Source organism: Cibotium barometz, chromosome 25 (assembly GCF_041138505.1).
Source record: "Cibotium barometz isolate CiBa-2024 chromosome 25, ASM4113850v1, whole genome shotgun sequence".
Lineage (NCBI taxonomy): Eukaryota > Viridiplantae > Streptophyta > Polypodiopsida > Cyatheales > Cibotiaceae > Cibotium > Cibotium barometz.
In genome coordinates, this window is record NC_141070.1 from 5,396,406 (window position 1) to 5,415,000 (window position 18,595).

General features: G+C 46.9%; 1 protein-coding gene across 10 annotated transcripts in view; it reads left to right on the top strand.

Annotated features, from left to right (window-relative positions):
* Positions 1-18,595, top strand: part of LOC147624176 (uncharacterized) — a 111,624-nt gene that overhangs the window by 43,495 nt on the left and 49,534 nt on the right. For all 10 annotated transcript variants that reach the window (XR_015269060.1, XR_015269059.1, XM_086819117.1 and 7 more), the window contains exon 2: positions 12,387-12,495. Coding sequence is in view for 8 of the 10 variants with exons in the window: in XM_086819117.1 (XP_086675243.1) it covers positions 12,387-12,495 (109 nt within the window). In the remaining 2 variants the exon portion in view is untranslated. The remainder of the gene's footprint in view (positions 1-12,386; positions 12,496-18,595) is intronic.

Genomic DNA, 18,595 nt, shown 5'->3' on the forward strand with positions numbered 1-18,595 from the left:
CGGGAGAGACTCCAAGCAGGAGATATCAGTCTCATCTACTGTCCTACAGATCAGAATGTGGCAGACATCTTCACCAAGGCATTACCACGTCCGAAATTTGAAGCATTCCGCAATGCTTTGAATTTGTTTCCTTTTGGTGGATGATGTACAGTGATCACATATCACTCCAGGGGGGTTTGTTGGGTTTTATGCTGTGTATGCACCCAGAGGAGTGCTAGTGATCATCAGTAGATTACTGGGGCACTTTTTACTTCAGTTAGTGGAGGTTTTTTCCCCCCAGTTTAGTTCAGTTTCACTTATATGCAGTTTATAAGTGTTTTGGTCCACCCGGCACATTTATGGCCGGACATGTGAACACTTATCTTTTAGGGTCACTATCATGTGGCTATTGTACTTCACTTTTCTTATCATTGAAGCATACTGGAAGTCGTGTTCATTCCTTTCTCTTGGTTTCCACGCCTGATTGCCTTCTGTAAACCCTAACCCTAATCCTTGATTACCTTCATATTGGATGCTCGGACTCGTCTTATCATCATCCATTGCATGATTCCATCTATACAGACACAGTTTGTCTCTACCCGAAGAAATGCTCATCAGACGTGGACAGAGATCTAGAGGAGGTACGGGAGAGTTTCATTAGTGAAGATTGCCAAATTGGAGTCGGATCTGGAGAAGCTTACAATCAATGAGTCAGATAACTTGATTGAGAAGATTGGAGAGTTCACTTGAATCAAGCTGCAGCTTGAGGAGTACGGGAGCACCATCAACAATCCCATCCATAAACTTCTTGGTAAGTTGCCTGCTTCCTTTGACTCTTTCTGGGATAATATTTATTTTCGTGATCCTCTCCTCCCTTTTGAGGAAGTTGCGAGTTATCTCCACGACAAGTGTATGCTTCGCGGAAAAGGCAAGTCGGAGTGTGCCTTTGTTGCCTTGACAAGGGAAAAGGAAACTCCACGAACAAGAAGAAGAACAACAACAACCAAAACAAAGGCAAAGGCAAGGGTAAACAGGATTCTAAGGAATCTAAGGGCAAAAGCAATGAATGTGATTACTGTGGCAGGTCAGGTCATACTGAGGCTCGTTGCTTTGCTCGTCGTGATGATTCTCGAGTAGCCAAAGCCAAGTATAAAGCCCAGGATGCTTCTAAAGCATCTGACAAGGACAACACCAAAGATAAAGGCAAAGTTTTAGAGGAGGGATATGCCAAAGTTGCATACATGGCAGTTGTAGATTCATCCACTTCTTCATAGGATTCATTGCTCGTGATCACAGATATGACTTCTCCTCAAGAGTTTAGTGACACACCTAAAGCGGCGGAATGGGTTGGTGATAGTGGTGCTTCTGCCCACATGACGAATCAGGCCCATATCTTGGAGGACTACCGGACTCTCTCTTCTTCAGTTCGTATCGGCGACAACTCTTCGCTTCCTGTCGCCGGTGTTGGTAATGTTTCTTTGGGTTCTTCTGCTACCTTACATGATGTTTTACATGTACCATAGATTTCCAAAAATCCGTTTTCAGTATACAAAGCTTCTCAGAAGGGACTTGGTGTGTACTTTGATGATGAGGTCATCGAAGTAATTGACAGGAAGACTCTCTCAGTTGTTGCCAATGGAGTCCATGATGGGGGTCTCAACAAGATCACCAATTTTTCTTCTCAAATCTCACACTGATTCCCATATTCATCATCTTTTCTCCCCCTTGATGGCTTTGGTTTCTGAGGCAGATACTTCTCTGTGGCATTCTCGCTTCGGTCATGTACCCATTGCTGCCTTACAAAAGTTCCATTCTAAGAAGGTTGTCAACGGACTACCTCAGCTCTGGTCTCTCTCACACATCTGCTCATCTTGCATGGGCAAGCATCATCGAGATGCATTTCCAGAGGAGGCCACTCATCGAGCAACCTGAAGACTGGAGCTTATACATGCAAATCTTACAGGACCTATGGAGGTTGAGTCTCTTGGCGGGGCTCGATATTTTCTTCTTCTTGTGGATGATTTCACTCGCAAAGTCTGGGTATGTTGTCTGGCTCGCTAGTCAGATGCTTTTGCCAGTTTCAGGACTTGGATCGCGATGGTGGAAAATCAGTCTGGGGGTAGAGTTTCATTACTCCAGACTGATAATGGTGGCGAGTTTGTACCATTTGATGACTTCCTTGCTTAGAAGGGCATTCACCGCGACAGACTACAATTCCTTACACTTCTCAGCAGAATGGAGTTGTGGAACGGAAGAACCGGACCGTCAAAGAGATGGCTCGTGCATTTTTGCATCATGCAGGTCTCCCTCTTGCTTTCTTGGGTGAAGCTGTGGCTACCTCAGTTTATCTCATTAATCGCTCTCTCACAAAAGCAGTTGAGGAGATGACTTCGGAGCAGGCTTTTATAGGCCACAAGTCTTCTGTTTCTCATCTTCGTGTTTTTGGTTGTGTTGCGTATGTGCATGTCCCAGATAAGAAAAGGACCACACTTGCACTGAAGTCAAAGAGGACAGTCTGAGATCCAAAGGGTACCGTTTTTGGGATCCGGAGGTTGATGACATCATCATTTCCCGTGATGCTCGGTTTGATGAGAGCTTGTTTGGCATTGATTCCTGTCCACCGGATGCATCTTCTGACATTCTGGATGATCCATTCCCGACAGATGCTAGTGATCTTTTACCTCTTCCACGTCCAGCTCCTCCTCCCCTTGCTGCAACCCCGGTGCCAGCTGCTCCTTCACAGTCACCCGATCCCATTGCATCAGCTTTTGCGACTCCCAGTCCCTTTACGAGTCCTGCTTTGACTTCGGGATTACCCTCACCAGTGCTTACCTCATTAACTCTTCCAGCAGCATCGGATGAGTCCTCTACTGCAGCTGGATCTTCTTCTTTACGCTTTGAGAGGAAGGTTGGCCTACCTCGGTGGGTTGAGCAACTCTTTAGAGATTTTGGTCTCACTGATGCACAACTCCATAACCAGATCTCTACCATCACCCTTGGACCTCGTCGTTCATCCACATCTCATTACACAGTGAATTATGCTCTCATGAGTTCTCTCCAGGAGATCGGTGAGCGTGAGAGTCCAGAGGAGGCTCTTTCACAGCCGCAGTGGCGGCAAGCCATGGAAGCAGAGGAAGTCAAGTTTCATGCAGATGGTACTTTGGACAAGTACAAAGCCCGCCTTGTTGCTGGAGGATATGCTCAGAAGGCAGGTGAAGACTTTGATGAGACATTTGCTCCTATAGCCAGGTATACCACCATCAGGATTGTTTTGCCTCTGGCTGCACACTTCAGATGGTGCATGTTCTAGATGGATGTCAAATCCGCTTTTCTGAATGGAGATTTAGAGGAGGAAGTTTATGTTGAGTAGCCTCCTGGTTTGTGATTCAGGGACAGGACACCCATGTGTATCTTTTGTAGAAGGCTCTTTATGGTCTCAAACAGGCACCCTGTGCTTGGTATCAGAAGATTGATGCCTTCTTGTTATCTCTTGGCTTTGAGAGGGCATATGTGATAGCAATCTCTATGTGGTTCTTTCTGATAGAGATATTTGTGTCATTGTTTTGTATCTTCATGACCTCATTCTTTGTGGCTCAGATATTGGGTTGGTTACACAGGTTCAATCCAAGCTTTCAAAGACATTTGAGATGACTGATCTTGGCCTTCTACGTTATTTTCTTGGGCTGGAGGTTTGGCAGAAAGATGATTGTATCTTCATTTCTCAGCAGAATTATGTGAAGAAGCTGCTCTCACTTTATGGGTTGTCAGATTGGACACCTCTCTCTTGTCCCATGGATCCCAATGCCAAGTTATCCAAGGAGGATGATACACCCTTGGTGGATTCTAGAGAGTACAGGCAGATTGTTGGCTCGTTGCTTTACCTTGCCAACACCGTCTAGACATCTCCTATGCTATGAGTGTCCTTAGCCAGTTCTCATCAGCCGCTCGAAGGTCTCATTGGTAGATAGCTTTGAGAGTTCTTCGTTATCTTCGAGGTACTTCAGATTATGGCATCACCTACTCTTGTGCTGCGGATTTGGTTGGCTTCACAGATTCTGATTGGGCAGGCTGTATTGATACTCGGAGGTCTACATCTGGATATTGCTTCATGCTTGGTTCTGGATTGGTTTCTTGGAAGTCTCAGAAGCAGAGGACTGTTTCTGCTTCTTCCATTGAGGCTAAGTATAAATGTTACCTTCTCTCCTCTACTGAGGCACTTTGGATTCATCAGATTCTGGAGCATTTGTGCTGTGTTGACACTTCCTTGGTTACTATTTTCTGGGATTCTTAAAGTGCTATTGCTCTAGCACAAAATCCTGTGATACGAGGACGATCCAAGCATATTGAAGTGCATTATCATTTTGTACGCGACTGGATCGAGTTGGGACTTCTTCAACTGGCCTACTATTCTACCAAGGACAATGTGGCTGATCTCTTCACCAAACCACTTCCGAGAGCTACTATGGAGGTGTTACTTCAGCGTGTTGGTATTGGACCGCCCCTTTGGCCGACCGCCCCTTTGGCGTTGAAGAGGCGGTGTTGGATTATATCATCTCCAGATGGTCTACATCACCATTTTCATGCTTGTATTTGCCAATTATGAGGCCGTGCATTGGCATATCTTAGCAGATATTATTCAGCATTTTTCTACCATTTTAAAGGTATTTTTCAGCATTTCACAGCATTTTATGGCATTCACTTGAGGTCATCAGTAGCTGCTACTGCTTCTTACCATTGTACAGCACCTACGGGCTTCCCTCGTGCTCAGTTTTCAGCAATAAACATCAGTTTCCAGCATTTACAGGTCTTGTACTTCAGCCTACACCTGTGTTTTCTATTTGCTTCACTTTCTTTCATGCCTTGCGTTGATAGCCTGGCTGCTTCAATAGTATGCTGAGCTGACGGCTGCTTGATGATGTTGGTTGATGTAGATTGTGATGATCAACCGGGCTGCTGCAGCGATGTGCTGTGCAAGGAGTAGAGCCGGCTGCTGATATGCGGATGGTTGCTGGGCTGTTGCTGTTGTGCAGGGGGAGGAGGGCCGGCTTGATTGAGTGTGGATGGTTATGTTGGAGAGGAGGGGCACCGGCTTATATAGTGCTGCCCCCCACTAATACCAGGTCGGCTGGCCCTGGTCCGCCACCCAACCCAACTTGATAAAAAGGCCTTTTTAAGGCCTTTGTAAGGCTTTTAATTGAGGCCTTTGGGCTCCCTTTTTGGGCCAATTCTGGGCTGGTTGTCACACCCCCCCCTCTGAGGCCAAAAGGGGACCATGAGAGAAGATGAAGAAGATGATAATTGGGTGAAGAGGAACATGATGAAGTATTTGGCTTTGAGTAGGGTTGGTTGTTGCGGGTGTAGATCATGTGTCTTGGTCTTTTGTAGAGTCTTTTGAGTTTGGGCTGTACTGGATCAATGCCACAAAGTAGAGGTAGAAGGCTGCAAACGCAGGACTGCAGTAGATGTAGGTGTGCTACTGAATACTGAGGGAGCAGAAACGCTGCAGAGGTGTGCTGCACAGGGTGGTAGAGCGCCGATTGATGATGATTCAATGATGAAGCAAGAGGTGAGAACGCTGGTGGTGGATGATGATGCAGGTTGCCTTGCGGTGATAGCATGGCTGCTGCAATAGTATGCTGAGCCAAAGGCTACTTGATGACGTCAGTTGATGTAGATTGTGATGATCAGTTGGGCTGGTGCAGAGATGTGGTGCGTAGGGACGAGAGCCGACTGCTGATATGCGAATGGTTGTCGGGCTGCTGCTGTTGTGCAGGGGGAGGAGCGCTGGCTTGATCAAGTGTGGATGGTTATGTTGGAGAGGAGGGGCACAAGCTTATATAGTGCTGGCCCCCACTAATACCAGGTCACCTGGCCCTGGTCAGCCAGCCAACCCGACCTGGTTAAAAGGCCTTTTTTAGGCCTTTGTAAGGCTTTTAATTGAGGCCTTTGGGCGCCCTTTTTGGGCCAATTTTGGACTGGTTGTCACACATACATACAGAGACTGCATATACGGTTTGGTCTTAAAGAATGTAAGCTTGCTGCTACACCAATAGAGACAGGTGCTAGGCTTAGTCTCTAGGATGCACGTGAACCATTTGATGTATCCCTTTATGAGTAGGTTGTTGGGTGCCTTGTCTATCTATGCAATACGAGGCCAAACATTCGGTTTGGGGTCTCCTAGGTAAGCAAGTTTATGCACAGTTCCGGATGTAAGCATTGGCAAGCTGCCAAGCGAGTATTTCGATACTTATAGGGCACTTAGTTCCATGGGCTATTCTATGCTAAGGGGTTTGATATTCATCTGCATGCTTTCATTGACTCTGGTTGGGCTGGATGTTATAACACGTTAGTGTAAACTAGTGGCTTTTGCTTTCGTCTTGGTGATTCATGTATATCATGGCTCAACAAGAAGCAACCAACGATGGCCACTTCGAGATGTGAAGTTGAGTACAAGATAGCTTTTATAGCGACTATGGAGTGTGTATGGCTAAGATGCCTTTTGACAGATCTTGGTGTTGGACAGCGGCCCCCCACCTCCATCTTCATTGACAGCTAGCGTGCATTGGCAAGTGGCTTTTGCTTTCGTCTTGGTGATTCATGTATATCATGGCTCAACAAGAAGCAACCAACGATGGCCACTTCGAGATGTGAAGTTGAGTACAAGATAGCTTTTATAGCGACTATGGAGTGTGTATGGCTAAGATGCCTTTTGACAGATCTTGGTGTTGGACAACGGCCCCCCACCTCCATCTTCATTGACAGCTAGCGTGCATTGGCAATTGTGAGGAACCAAGTGTCTCATGCTTACATAAAGCACATTGAGGTTCATTATCATTATGTTAGGGAGAGGCTCAGTGCGAGATTAGCTTGGCTTATATCTCTACACACGACAAAGTGGTAGATATTCACGAAGGCTTTCTCACAAGAGAAGTTAGCTTGCAAAGCTTTGGGCTTATTGCCATATGTTGATTAGCCACATGATCCTCGTGCATGTTAACATCATCACTACAGAGGGGATTTGTAGCCATTTATATGGTAGTGATGTGTGGATGTAGGCTAATAATGGGCCGGGATACTTTTTCCCTCCGTAGGAGTTTTTCCTCTCGAGCATGTGTACACACTCTTATGAGTGAGTGTGTAAGTGATCTTATCATGGCACTTCACTCGAACTTCTTATTCTCATTAACCTACTTTGAGTTTTGTGTTCCTTTGAATCTCTGCTTGCTTGCCGCATCTGTGTGTGTTGCTACCTTTGTCTCCACTCCAATAGATGGCATTGTTATGTTGCAGTCCAAGCCCATAAAAGGGCTCTTGAAGAGGTTTAAACTTAAGGACTGTAAGCCCGTTTCCACTTTGATGAAACCAAATGCTAGGCCGAGCCTTCATGATGCTAGTAAATCATTTGATACCATGATTTACAACCAGGCTGTTGGATGCTTGATTTACTTGTGCAATATGAGACCGGACATTCAGTATGGTGTGTCCGAGCTAAGCAGATTCATGCATAGCCCAAGATCTAAGCATGGACAGGCTATGAAGAGTGTCTTCAGGTACTTATAGGGTACCTAGTCTCTTGGATTGTTCTATGCCAGGGGGGGTGATATTTGTCAAAGTCATGTGGCAGCACCACGCATACCACCCCAAGGCACCGAGCAACGTCAGTGGGGCTGGGCTCCCATCTCCCAACTGTTGCTTCCCCCAAAAACTCGACCGGAGGAGATATCTATGCCAAGGTGCCAACACACCCTATATATGGCTCTTTAACTTCCCATGCTCTTGCATATGGGATAATCCACCACTTCCAGTCATGCGACAACCCAAGAGTAGCTACACAAATTGCCACCTCCAACACCCTCCTTCAATTCGAGCACCTCGATCAAACAGAGGTTAGGATTGCCTGGGACCACACATGCCAAGCTCTGATACCACGTCAAAGTCATGTAGCAACAACATGCACACCACCCCAAGGCACTGAGCAACGTCCGTGGTTGGGCTCCCATCTCCCAGTCGTTGCTCCCCCCAAAAACCCGGCCGGAGGAGATATCTATGACAAGGTGCCACCACACCCTATATATGTCTCTTCGACTTCCCATGCTCTTGCATATGGGATAATCCACCACTTCCGGTCATGCGACAACCCAAGAGTAGCTACACAAATTGCCACCTCCAACAATATTTACTTGCATGCTTTCAACGATTTAGATTGGGCTGATTGTTTTGACACCCGAGTGTCCATTAGTGGTAATTGCTTTCTTTTCATGCATATCTTGGTCGAGCAAGAAGCAACCAACAATGGCCACTTCATCTTGTGAAGTTGAGTACAGAGGCAACATTCATAGCAACAGTTGAGTGTGTATGGCTTAGAAGACTATTGGCATATCTTCTTGTGGGATCAGAATCAGCTACACCCATCATAGTCACAGGGGACGGCGGGGACGGTGCCTAGGAACGTTGGGACGCCGACACGGGACGGCGCAGGGACGGGGACGGACGGACGTCCCCTGACGGGCGTTTCAAACAGGGGACGGCGCAGGGGACGGCGCAGGGACGGGGGACGCCTGTCGGGGACGGCCTGTGCGGGGACGGCAGATAGCCGTTGCGCCTGCGTCGCCTGCGCCCGTTTCTGGCCGTTGCGCCTGCCTGCCGCGTGCCTGTCATTGTAGCCGTTTATGGCTGTTGGGCTTGGGCTCTACTAGCCGTTTATGGCTGTTGGGCCTTGGCCCTCTCTCTCTCTTGCCTATCTATATAAGAGCCCACCTCTACAAGGCTACAAGCTGCCACACACAAGTTCATTGCTCATTGCTCAAGCTTCTTGAATCTTCTCTCGAGTCTCTTCCAACTTCCAAGTTCCAAGCTCTAGGGCCTAGGCTCTCACCTCTCCCTCAAGCCTCTTGAGTCTTCCAACTTCCAAGCCTCTAGGCTCTCTCTCTCTCTCTCTCTCTCTCTCTCATTCCTCAAGGCTCTCTCTCTCTCTCTATCTCTCTCTCTCTCTCTCTCTCACTCCTCAAGGCTCAAGAGTCAAGCGGCAAGCCATCTTCAACCATGGCATCCTCCTCACGTGCCGGGGCTTCTCGTAGAAGGACAACGGGATGGACATGGTGGGAGGAGGTAAACTACACCACATCCGTTCATGGAGGCGGTTCTCGGCCATGGGTATGCAAGCTTTGCCCGTACCGGCGAACGGGTGGCGCCGACAAAGTGCGAGCCCACCTCTTGCATGAGAGTGGGCATGAGGTGAGGTTTTGCACGAATGTCACGCCCGAGAAGAGACGGGAACTTCTTGACAAGCTTAGCGTCTACGAAGCGGTCGAAGCGACAAGAAGGACACCACGAGTGGCCGTGGATCCCGCGACGATGGGGAGAGGAACTCAAGCCTCTGCCATGGAGTCATGTGGTGGATCGGGATCATGCACACCATCACCTTCGCCATCAAGTCGGAATGTTACTCCATCCACGACACCGGCACCCTCCATCTCCACGGCCTCTCAATCATTACGTGGCCCACGGCGACAATCTACACTTGGGGAGAATTGGAACCCCAAGTTGAAGGAGGAGGTGGATATGGCGGTGGCCCGCTTCTTCTTCCACGACCACATTGCCTTTCAAGCGGCTAGGTAAGTGCAATCGATCATTGCCAATTCATCATTCATGTTTTCATCATCCTAGTCTCCTTCTCATTAGTAAATTACTTTCTTGAATAGGTCGGAATACTTCAAGGTAATGGTTAAGAAGATTGGGGAGTATGGCTCAACCTATACGCCCCCCTCATCCGAGAGCTTGCGTACTACATTGCTCGACAAGGAGAAGCGCATTGTAGAGCAAGCGGCCGACAACACAAAGCGGCAATGGGAGAGGAACGGAGTCTCCCTCATTGTGGATGGATGGAGTGACACCTGCAAGAGGAGTATTCACGGCGTGGTTGCATATTCTTGTGGAGAGATGTACTTCATCTCATCTCATGATGCATCCGGCACTGGGAAGAGCGCGGATGTGCTTGCGGCGGAGTGGGCTACCACCATGGAGATCGTTGGCCCCGAGCATGTAGTGGGCTTTGTTGCGGATGGGGAGCCTTCCAATAGGGCGGCAGGAGCTATTCTCCAAAGTATGTATGGACATGTCACGGTGTCCTTTTGTATGGCTCATTGCCTAAACAACCTCCTCAAGGACATCGGGGCATTACCATGGATCAGCCCGCTCATTGAGGAGGCCAACACCATGGTCTCCTTTGTCCTCAACCACCAAAGACTTCGGCATGAGTTCAACAAGAGGTCCTGTCTCTCTCTCCTCAAATATTCCGACACCCGGTTTGCCTACAACTTTCTCATGTTGGGCCGGTTGAAGGATTGTAGTGGTGCTTTGAGGGGGCTTTTCCTTAGCGACGAGTTTGTCGCCATGCAAGAGTCCCATACAAACACTGGCCAAGAGTGTAGGCTACGGGCGGATGACGCCTCTTGGTGGGAGCGTGTGAAGACCACAGATGCTATGGTGAGGCCCATAGTCCACCTGTTGAGGATTGTAGACGCTATGCAGCCATGCATAGGCAAGGTCTACGAGGCCATGGATCGCATGATAGAGAAGTTGAAAGACTTCGTGCCTGACGAAGACAGATACGAGGAGATCCATGCCTTGTGTCTAGGAAGGTGGAATTCCTACTACTCTCCATTGCATGCAGTAGCTTATGTGGTGGACCCAAAATTCCAAGGCAACAAGCAGGAGAGCGACCGGGAGGTGAGCGCTGGATGGAGGATCATCTTGGATCGTCTTGTGCCTGATGCATCGGTTAGGCGCAAGATCAGGGACCAGCTTTCGATGTACAGGTCATTTCATGGCTCCTATGGCTGTCATGATGCACAGGTTGACCGCTCCAAAGTTGGTGCTGCTCTATGGTGGGAGGACTTTGGTTCAGATGGACCGAAGCTGTAGCAGCTTGCCATCCGCATACTTAGCCAGGCCGTCAGCTCCTCTTGCTTGGAGCAACTTTGGAGTACCTACAGCCACATTGCCTCTAGGAAGAGGAACCGACTCGGGGTAGAGCGTGCCAATGACCTTGTCTTCGTCAGCACGAACTTGCGAATGCTTTGCAAGAGCATGACCAAGAAGGCAGATTCCTTCACCGAGTGGGAGATGAGTCAACAAGAAGAGCAACGGGAGGATGAGGTGCAGGAGCAGCATGCCAGTGAGGATGAGACTGAGGATGAGCTTGATGCTTCTTTGGCAGCCGCACAAGCTACCCATGACCATGAGGCGAGCACTTCACGTGGATGATCATTCATGGATCATGATTCATGGGCCTTACTACTTAGCTCTAGCCTCTAGCCTCTAGTCTTCAGCACTTTTTTGTCATTGACTCATTTGAGTCCGTCCTTGTATTTTGCCTCCTTAAGGCTTAGTCCTGACTCCTGAGTCCTGACTCTTGAGTCATGACTCATTTTGTATCTACTTAATTATTAATATGACTCAAAATCTTAGCATTTTAGTGTAAATTTGTGCTCATTTTGATGTGCTTCCAAAGTAGAATAAGTGCAGAGTAGAAAATTAAAAAAAAAAAGTATTTTTTGAGTGCCGTTCCCTCCCCCGTCCCCGTTCCCTACTTATGGCCGTCCCCTGTCCCGTCCCCGTCCCCGTCCCCGTCCCCGTCCCCCGTCACCGTCCCCCGTCCCTTGTGACTATGACACCCATTCTCACTCATCGTCAGAGTGCTATCGCTGTGGCACGGAGTTTAGTTTTCCATGCTCATACTAAGCACATTGAGGTGCACTACCATAATGTTAGAGAGAGGCGATGGATCAGAATCAGCTACACCCATTCTCACTCATCGTCAGAGTGCTATCGCTGTGGCACGGAGTTTAGTTTTCCATGCTCGTACTAAGCACATTGAGGTGCACTACCATAATGTTAGAGAGAGGCGATGCATGCAGGAGAGATCAGCCTTGTTTATGTCTCTACACACGACAACATTGTAGATCTGTTCACCAAGGCACTGCCAAAGGAGAAGTTTGAAGCTTTCTGAAAAGCTTTAGGCTTACTATCTTTTAGAGATTGATTTGCTAGATCTGTGTACACGTTCACATAAACACCATGGGGAGGATTTGTGAGATTTATAGTACTGACCATGTGAACTAGGGACACCGGTGCACCTTTTACCTTCACACTGAAGGTTTTTTCCCCCCCGCGTGTGAACACACTCTTTTAGAGTGTATGAAGTGACTTATCACGTCACTCACTTTTCAATCATAATCTCATCTTACAAAGCTTTTCAATGGCAGGTTTCATTCGTCTTTCAAAAAAATAATAATTCTGGTTCATTCTGCAGTTCTGTGTTTTACCTTGGTGAAATTTCAAACGTAAAGTATTTTTGCTTCTACCCAAATTTGTTAACATTTATGAAAAACTATTTGTGATGCTAGGTTTCTAAATGATATGAAGCTGGCATACTCAGCTACAGACCTCGTGGTGACTAGCTCCGGAGCAATTACATGCAGTGAGTTGCTTATTTCGGGGAAGCCGTCGATACTGGTGTGTTCAAAGTTTTTTATTTTACTAAGCATGATTAAAGAGTTAAAGCTGAAAATAAGGAGTAATGACTGGAAGTCGAGCTGTGTTGCATGGATGCTCAAAGCCTCTATTAAATAGAGGGCGAAAGTTTTCAATTGAATAGTAATGCCTCTTGGAAAATGTGTGATTCATGAATGAACAGTTCTCTTTTCAGGTGACCCATTGCTTGGGTCATGACCTCTCAGAAAGTGTCCTTTCTTGAAATAAAATAATAATAATAAAAGAGCTCAAGTCACAATTATGACATTCCCTCCCAATTGCTTTTGCAAATATGATTTTGTTGTCTTCTTGCGTGAAATGTTGAACCCATGTGGTAGCATATTTTCTCTTCAAGGGTGTGAAAATCCAGTCTTTTGTTGAACTTGGTATTGGATAGTTGCAAATATGTCTTTTGCTCGAGATTCTTCACAACTAGGCATGAAGCTAGCCTTTGGAATGTTATGTACTCACCCTGAAGATTCCACCTTAGGTCTGTTGGGATTCGGAGTCTCATGTGTGTGTGTGTGAACAGCCCCTAAAAGGGTTAAAGTGCTAGATGGTGTGAACACACTCTTATAAGTGGATAAGATAAGTGTTCCATGTGGCATTCACTTATTAGAGTTTGATATTTGTGTGGGTCAAAAGATAAGGCTGCAAGCCTACATAAGCATTGTCCTTGGTGAGTGAAAATCACTTCTATCAATCTAATCATATCATTCGTGCAATACTCTCACTCTTTGAGCATTGTCTCCCTCCCTCCTTTTTTTTCCATAATGGTTGGTTGATTAGATTTTGAAAATGTAATACAAAGCAAAGGTCTGCTTCTCCTCTGTTGGAGACCTCCAGATTCTCGTCGAGATGAGAACTCCCTGCTTGAAGAGGTGTTGGTCACCTCGTGTGATTACTTGGCCAGAGAAGAATAATTGTAGACGGCAATTCAATCGTATGACGAGATTGGGTGTTGTGAGGATGTCTGATACTTTGTTGCTTGGGTGGGTGCAAATGTTATCATTCCGCCGTGCTCGTCATAGATTTCGTGTGCCTCGAGGTTATAGGTGTATTTGGTTGCAGTTTCAGCAACAAGTGCAGTCTCTGGGACGCCTTCCTAGGATGGATTCTTCTCATGCATGGGATGATTGGGTGTTGGGTCGCAACACTAGGCTGTTGATGGCTTTCGCTAATGTTGTATATCATCTTTTGGTCCAAGAGAAGAGATGGCTTGTAGAAAAAGCTAAAAAAGTATGGACTGTTAAGAAAACGGCCTCTTGGTGGAAGTGCATCCTATTCTGTGGTTGGCATTCCAAGCTTCTTTTGCAGGGCAAAGTGTTTATTTGGCGAGTCATGGCTGGGGGCTTGTCTTTGGCCACTGCCCTTCGGCGTCGGAGACTTTCGAATGGCAATTGTTTCTTTTGCCAGACTTGTCCAGAATCTAGTTGGCATAGGTTTATTTCTTGCCCGGTGGCTTGCCGGATATGGGAGTTCATCTCTTCTGTGTGGCAAATGGTGACTGGACACACTTTGTCACTCAGGCAGTGGGTATTTGGACATGATCAGCCAGGGGGGAACAATCAGCAACACGAGGTCTTTTTTGTTTTCTTTCGATGGTTGGGTCTTTGGCATAAGTGGCTCATGCGAAATGCTTTCATCTTTGATTCACAATTAGGGGTGAAAGGTCATGTCCAGCATGTTCGTGGTCTATTGCTTTGGCAAGTTTCTTCTTTGATCAATGCACATGTTATCACTAGGGCGCAAGCTGACCCCTGGTTACATGCTCTTCGTACGGTGGGCATGCCTCATGTGGCCTTTTAGTGTGTGCTCTCTCTCTCTCTCTCTCTCTCTCTCTCTCTCTCTCTCTCTCTGTGCACACACTCACACCATGGATCTCTTTGATCCTCCATAGCTCAGGTTTGTACCTGTGCAAACTCTAACCCTAATCTACAATTGGTATCATAGATTTTTTGGGATTTTCTGATTTTTAGGGTTTTCACCTGTCTCAGCCTGGCCTGCTCCACCCGGTCAGAAGAGGTGGCATTACTGGCCAGGTCGCCATCTCAGCTGTTCGTATGATGCCCTTTGCCTCGCCACTCATATCTGCCCGCCCTCCTACGCTGGCCCATCTCCGCTCTTTGCAGCCTGTAGCTTCCGACTGTAACAAAGCCTGCAGGCAGCTGAGGTAGCTACTGCTCATCGTCATCTCCCATCACCTGCTGGCTGATCTGCTGATTGTCGTCTTCAGCCCACCGCTGGACTTCGCTGCCCTCTATGCAGTATCTGCAGCCCGCCATCAACCTGCTGTAGTAGCCTGCCACCTGTGCATCGCCTCTGCAGTGCCATACCACTACTGTTGCTGCTGCTACAACCGCAGCCAACATTACTATAGTCTCCATCATCTGTCTTCCATATGCTGCTCTACAACTGCCACCTCCATTTGCAGTAGATTCAGACCTACTGTCCATGAGAGTTGCTGTCTGTTTATGGTCTTGTGAAGATGTTTAATAGAGCATATAGTGTCATTAGAGAGAGAGACACCACCATCTTCAGTGGACATCCCTCACTCTGCCAGATCATGGAGACCGCAGACCAGTGCAGATTCGGCCAGTTCTTGCTAGAGACACAGCGCCACAGAGAGACATTGCTACGGACTCATACCACAGGAAGAGGTGGGCGACAGCTCCAGCTCCAGCTCCAGCTCCAGCTCCAGCTCATTGATTTCTTCCAGAGATCTATCCTAGTGCCTACCTTGACATAGGAGGGGGTTACACTTCAGCGCGCTGCGGACCTCCGAGCCAGACGGAGACTGAGAGCACCAGGCTACCAGACTCCCAGACTACATCAGAGGGAGATCACAGAGATACGGGCTCGACATCAGCACCATATCCAGGAGCGGCTCGCTCCGAGGGATTTTTGCCTCGCCATCGTCTATGTATCACATATTGCTCCCCCATTATGGTACTGGTTGGAGCTAGACAGATCTGCATTGATTCTTGTATACCCTACACATATAGGTTGCATACTGAGCCTCTAGCAGTAGTGCTCCATCCATCACACCCCCCCACTAGCTCAGTACTTTCATAGTTTATTTCATGTTCATTTTGTCCTTTTTTTCTGGACATCCAGAGGACATTGACAGTTGTACATTGATTTGTCTCATAGGTTGAGTTCGGCCTCTAGTAGACGTTAATACAGCTTTCTTTCTTTCTTTCTTTCTCTCTCTCTCTCTCTCTCTCTCTCATATGGAGGTGCACCGTATATTATGAGATTCGAGGGAGGTTCCATTTTCTCCTCAGAGAAGGGTTTGGACCCTTATCTAAGATCATGGATTACCTAGATCAGCGGTGCATGAGCCTCTTCCTATCAGAGCTTCATCACCATAGAGACTCACCGATTAGGGAGTCCAAACCCCATGGGAGACATCCACCCGGCCCCAAGCAACCATCACTCAGTTCTTTTGACCTCGAGAGGACGCCCAACCAGTCATGGTTGACATATCCACAGCCTCATGGAGCCTCTTCCTATCAGAGCTTCATCCCATAGAGACTCACCGATTAGGGAGTCCAAACCCCATGGGAGACATCCACCCGGCCCCAAGCAACCATCACTCAGTTCTTTTGACCTCGAGAGGACGCCCAACCAGTCATGGTTGACATATCCACAGCCTCATGGAGCCACACATTCTCAAGTGCCCAACCCCCCACCACACCCTACTCTGGTGTGACTCTAGACCGGGCCACGACACTACAACGACTCGATGTACCAGGCTCCTTGGACCTTGCCAGCAACAAGACATCAGCCTCAGCTTGAGGAGATCTTGGAGAGGCACAGAGCCACCTTCCCACCTCCGACGGATTGGCAGAGCCTTCTATAGGCCACCTCCATGCTTGATATCCTTGATGGCCCCCTTCCCCCTACAGGGGCTTAGCTCCATAGGTTGTATGATGATGATGGTCCCACTTTGTATCATATGGCTCAGATTTGACATTCCCAACTCATAGCTCCATAGTTGCATTCCATACCCGTACTCATCCAATGTGTACCTTCAATACTTTCCGTACCACTCCATACGTACCATCTCAATAGTTAATAGATTTGTTTTCATTTCAGTATTACCATTGTCTTTCATGCTATTTTTGTATGGATGGAGATATTTCTTATTTTACATACATACATACATACATACATGTATGTATGTATGTATGTATGTTATATATATATATATATATATATATATATATATATATATATATATATATATATAATACACACACACACACACACATTTTTTTTGTTTTTTGGTAAATCCATGAACAGTATATTATCAATGAAATTTACATGAGTCTCCAAAACGGAGAGCCTCAACGGGAAATCAGAAGCAAAGAGAAACTATTTCCAGGCATGACTGATGAAGATCTCCTTGGTGGCAAGCATCATACGTAAGGAGCTTCTAAAATACTGATAAGATTGCAAAAACGGTTTCCCAAAATATCTCATGTTGTGATCCTGCCATATGGTCCAAAAAGCCCAATATCTGACCCAGTACAAAAGTAAAGAGTAATGGACCGTGGTTGTAGGGAGTCTGCCAAAAAGCCAAAAGTGTTTCCCAAAAAAGGAGTTAGGGAAACGAAGGCGAAGTAACATAGAAATTTTGCGGATGAAGGCCTTAGTGCTGGAGCACATCCAAAACAAATGAGGCACCGTTTCAGAAGGGGCCATGCATCGAAGACAAGAAGCAGATGCAATCCTTCGTTTAGCAAGAGTGACCCCCACAGATAAGGAACCTGTAAGACAACGCCATAGGAAAAGCTTTTGCTTGAGAGGCAATTTACTCCTCCATAAATTGCGAAGATTCTTTCGCCACCAAGCAAGTGATTTTGTCATATGCCAAAGAGAATTAGCATGTGAATGAATCCATGGTGATGGCTGGAGGAAAGAGTATGTCGTCCTAACCGTTAGGTCAGAAAGAATAATAGGACGAGAATTTGAGCCCATCGGGTGTAACTGCCAATCCTGCAAAGGAGGGATGGGAAGAAAAGGCTGCAGCCATGGTTGTCACGGTATGAAAATACGATACCGTACGGGAATTTTTGGTACGATATGAAATTTTCGGATACCGTACGATAAAATACGGTTTTTATTTTTTACACTTACAAGCTATGGAGCTTCAAGCTTGAATGTGAGGGAAGGTTGGGAGGGGAGGAGTCTACAGTGCTTGAGAAACCAGTACATGGATATGTGTCTCTCCCGGTTGGATCTCCCGATTGTCTCCAAAAAAGAACCTGGATGGGTAATGCAATACCAAAGGTCTCCCAGTGTAGCGTTTATGACTAAGGGACCGTCCTTGCACAAATACGAGGAGTGCATCTAGGGTGATAAGTTTAGGGACTCCTCTCTAGATCAAAATGGCCATGTCCAAATGTTCTCCCTCGTGCATAACTTGAGAATCTAATTGTCTAGCCTACCTATACCAGGGATCCCCAAGTGATGTAGCAAGATTCTCTCATCCTACCAATCAAGTGTACACTACCAGTCTACCTCGCCAGATTTTTTAGGTCTCTCCACAACCCCATATGGAATACTGAGTGGACACGAAAGTTGCGAAGTATTGCGAGCATTTGGGATCTTCGTAAAGCAGGGTTTCTATTTTTTTTAGCATTTGGAATTTTTTTTTCAAGGAAAAAAATTTTTGGAAAAAAAAACTCGTACCGTACGATATCGTACGAATTCGTACGGTATCGTACCGTACGACTCGTACGTACGTAATGGATAGGAAGCCATAGCCTGAGGGAAGGAAAGCATTTGACCAGTAGCATCAACAACATCATTTATGCACCTAATCCCCAATTTGCTGAGATTGTATGCCCGAATCGGCTCTTGCAGGGCCAATGGAGAATCAAAAACAGCACTCCAGTAAATGCTTTCCTGCCGAAGGGAATTGGCATGAGACAAAAGGAAGGGTGCCCAATGAGCATGCGAAAGGACCTGTTTCCAATCGCAAATAAGTGAAGTGGCAAAAGGGCAGCCCGGGATAGAACCTACAAATCTGCTCAAAATGACCTCCTAGTGATCAATGTTTTCCATAACAGCT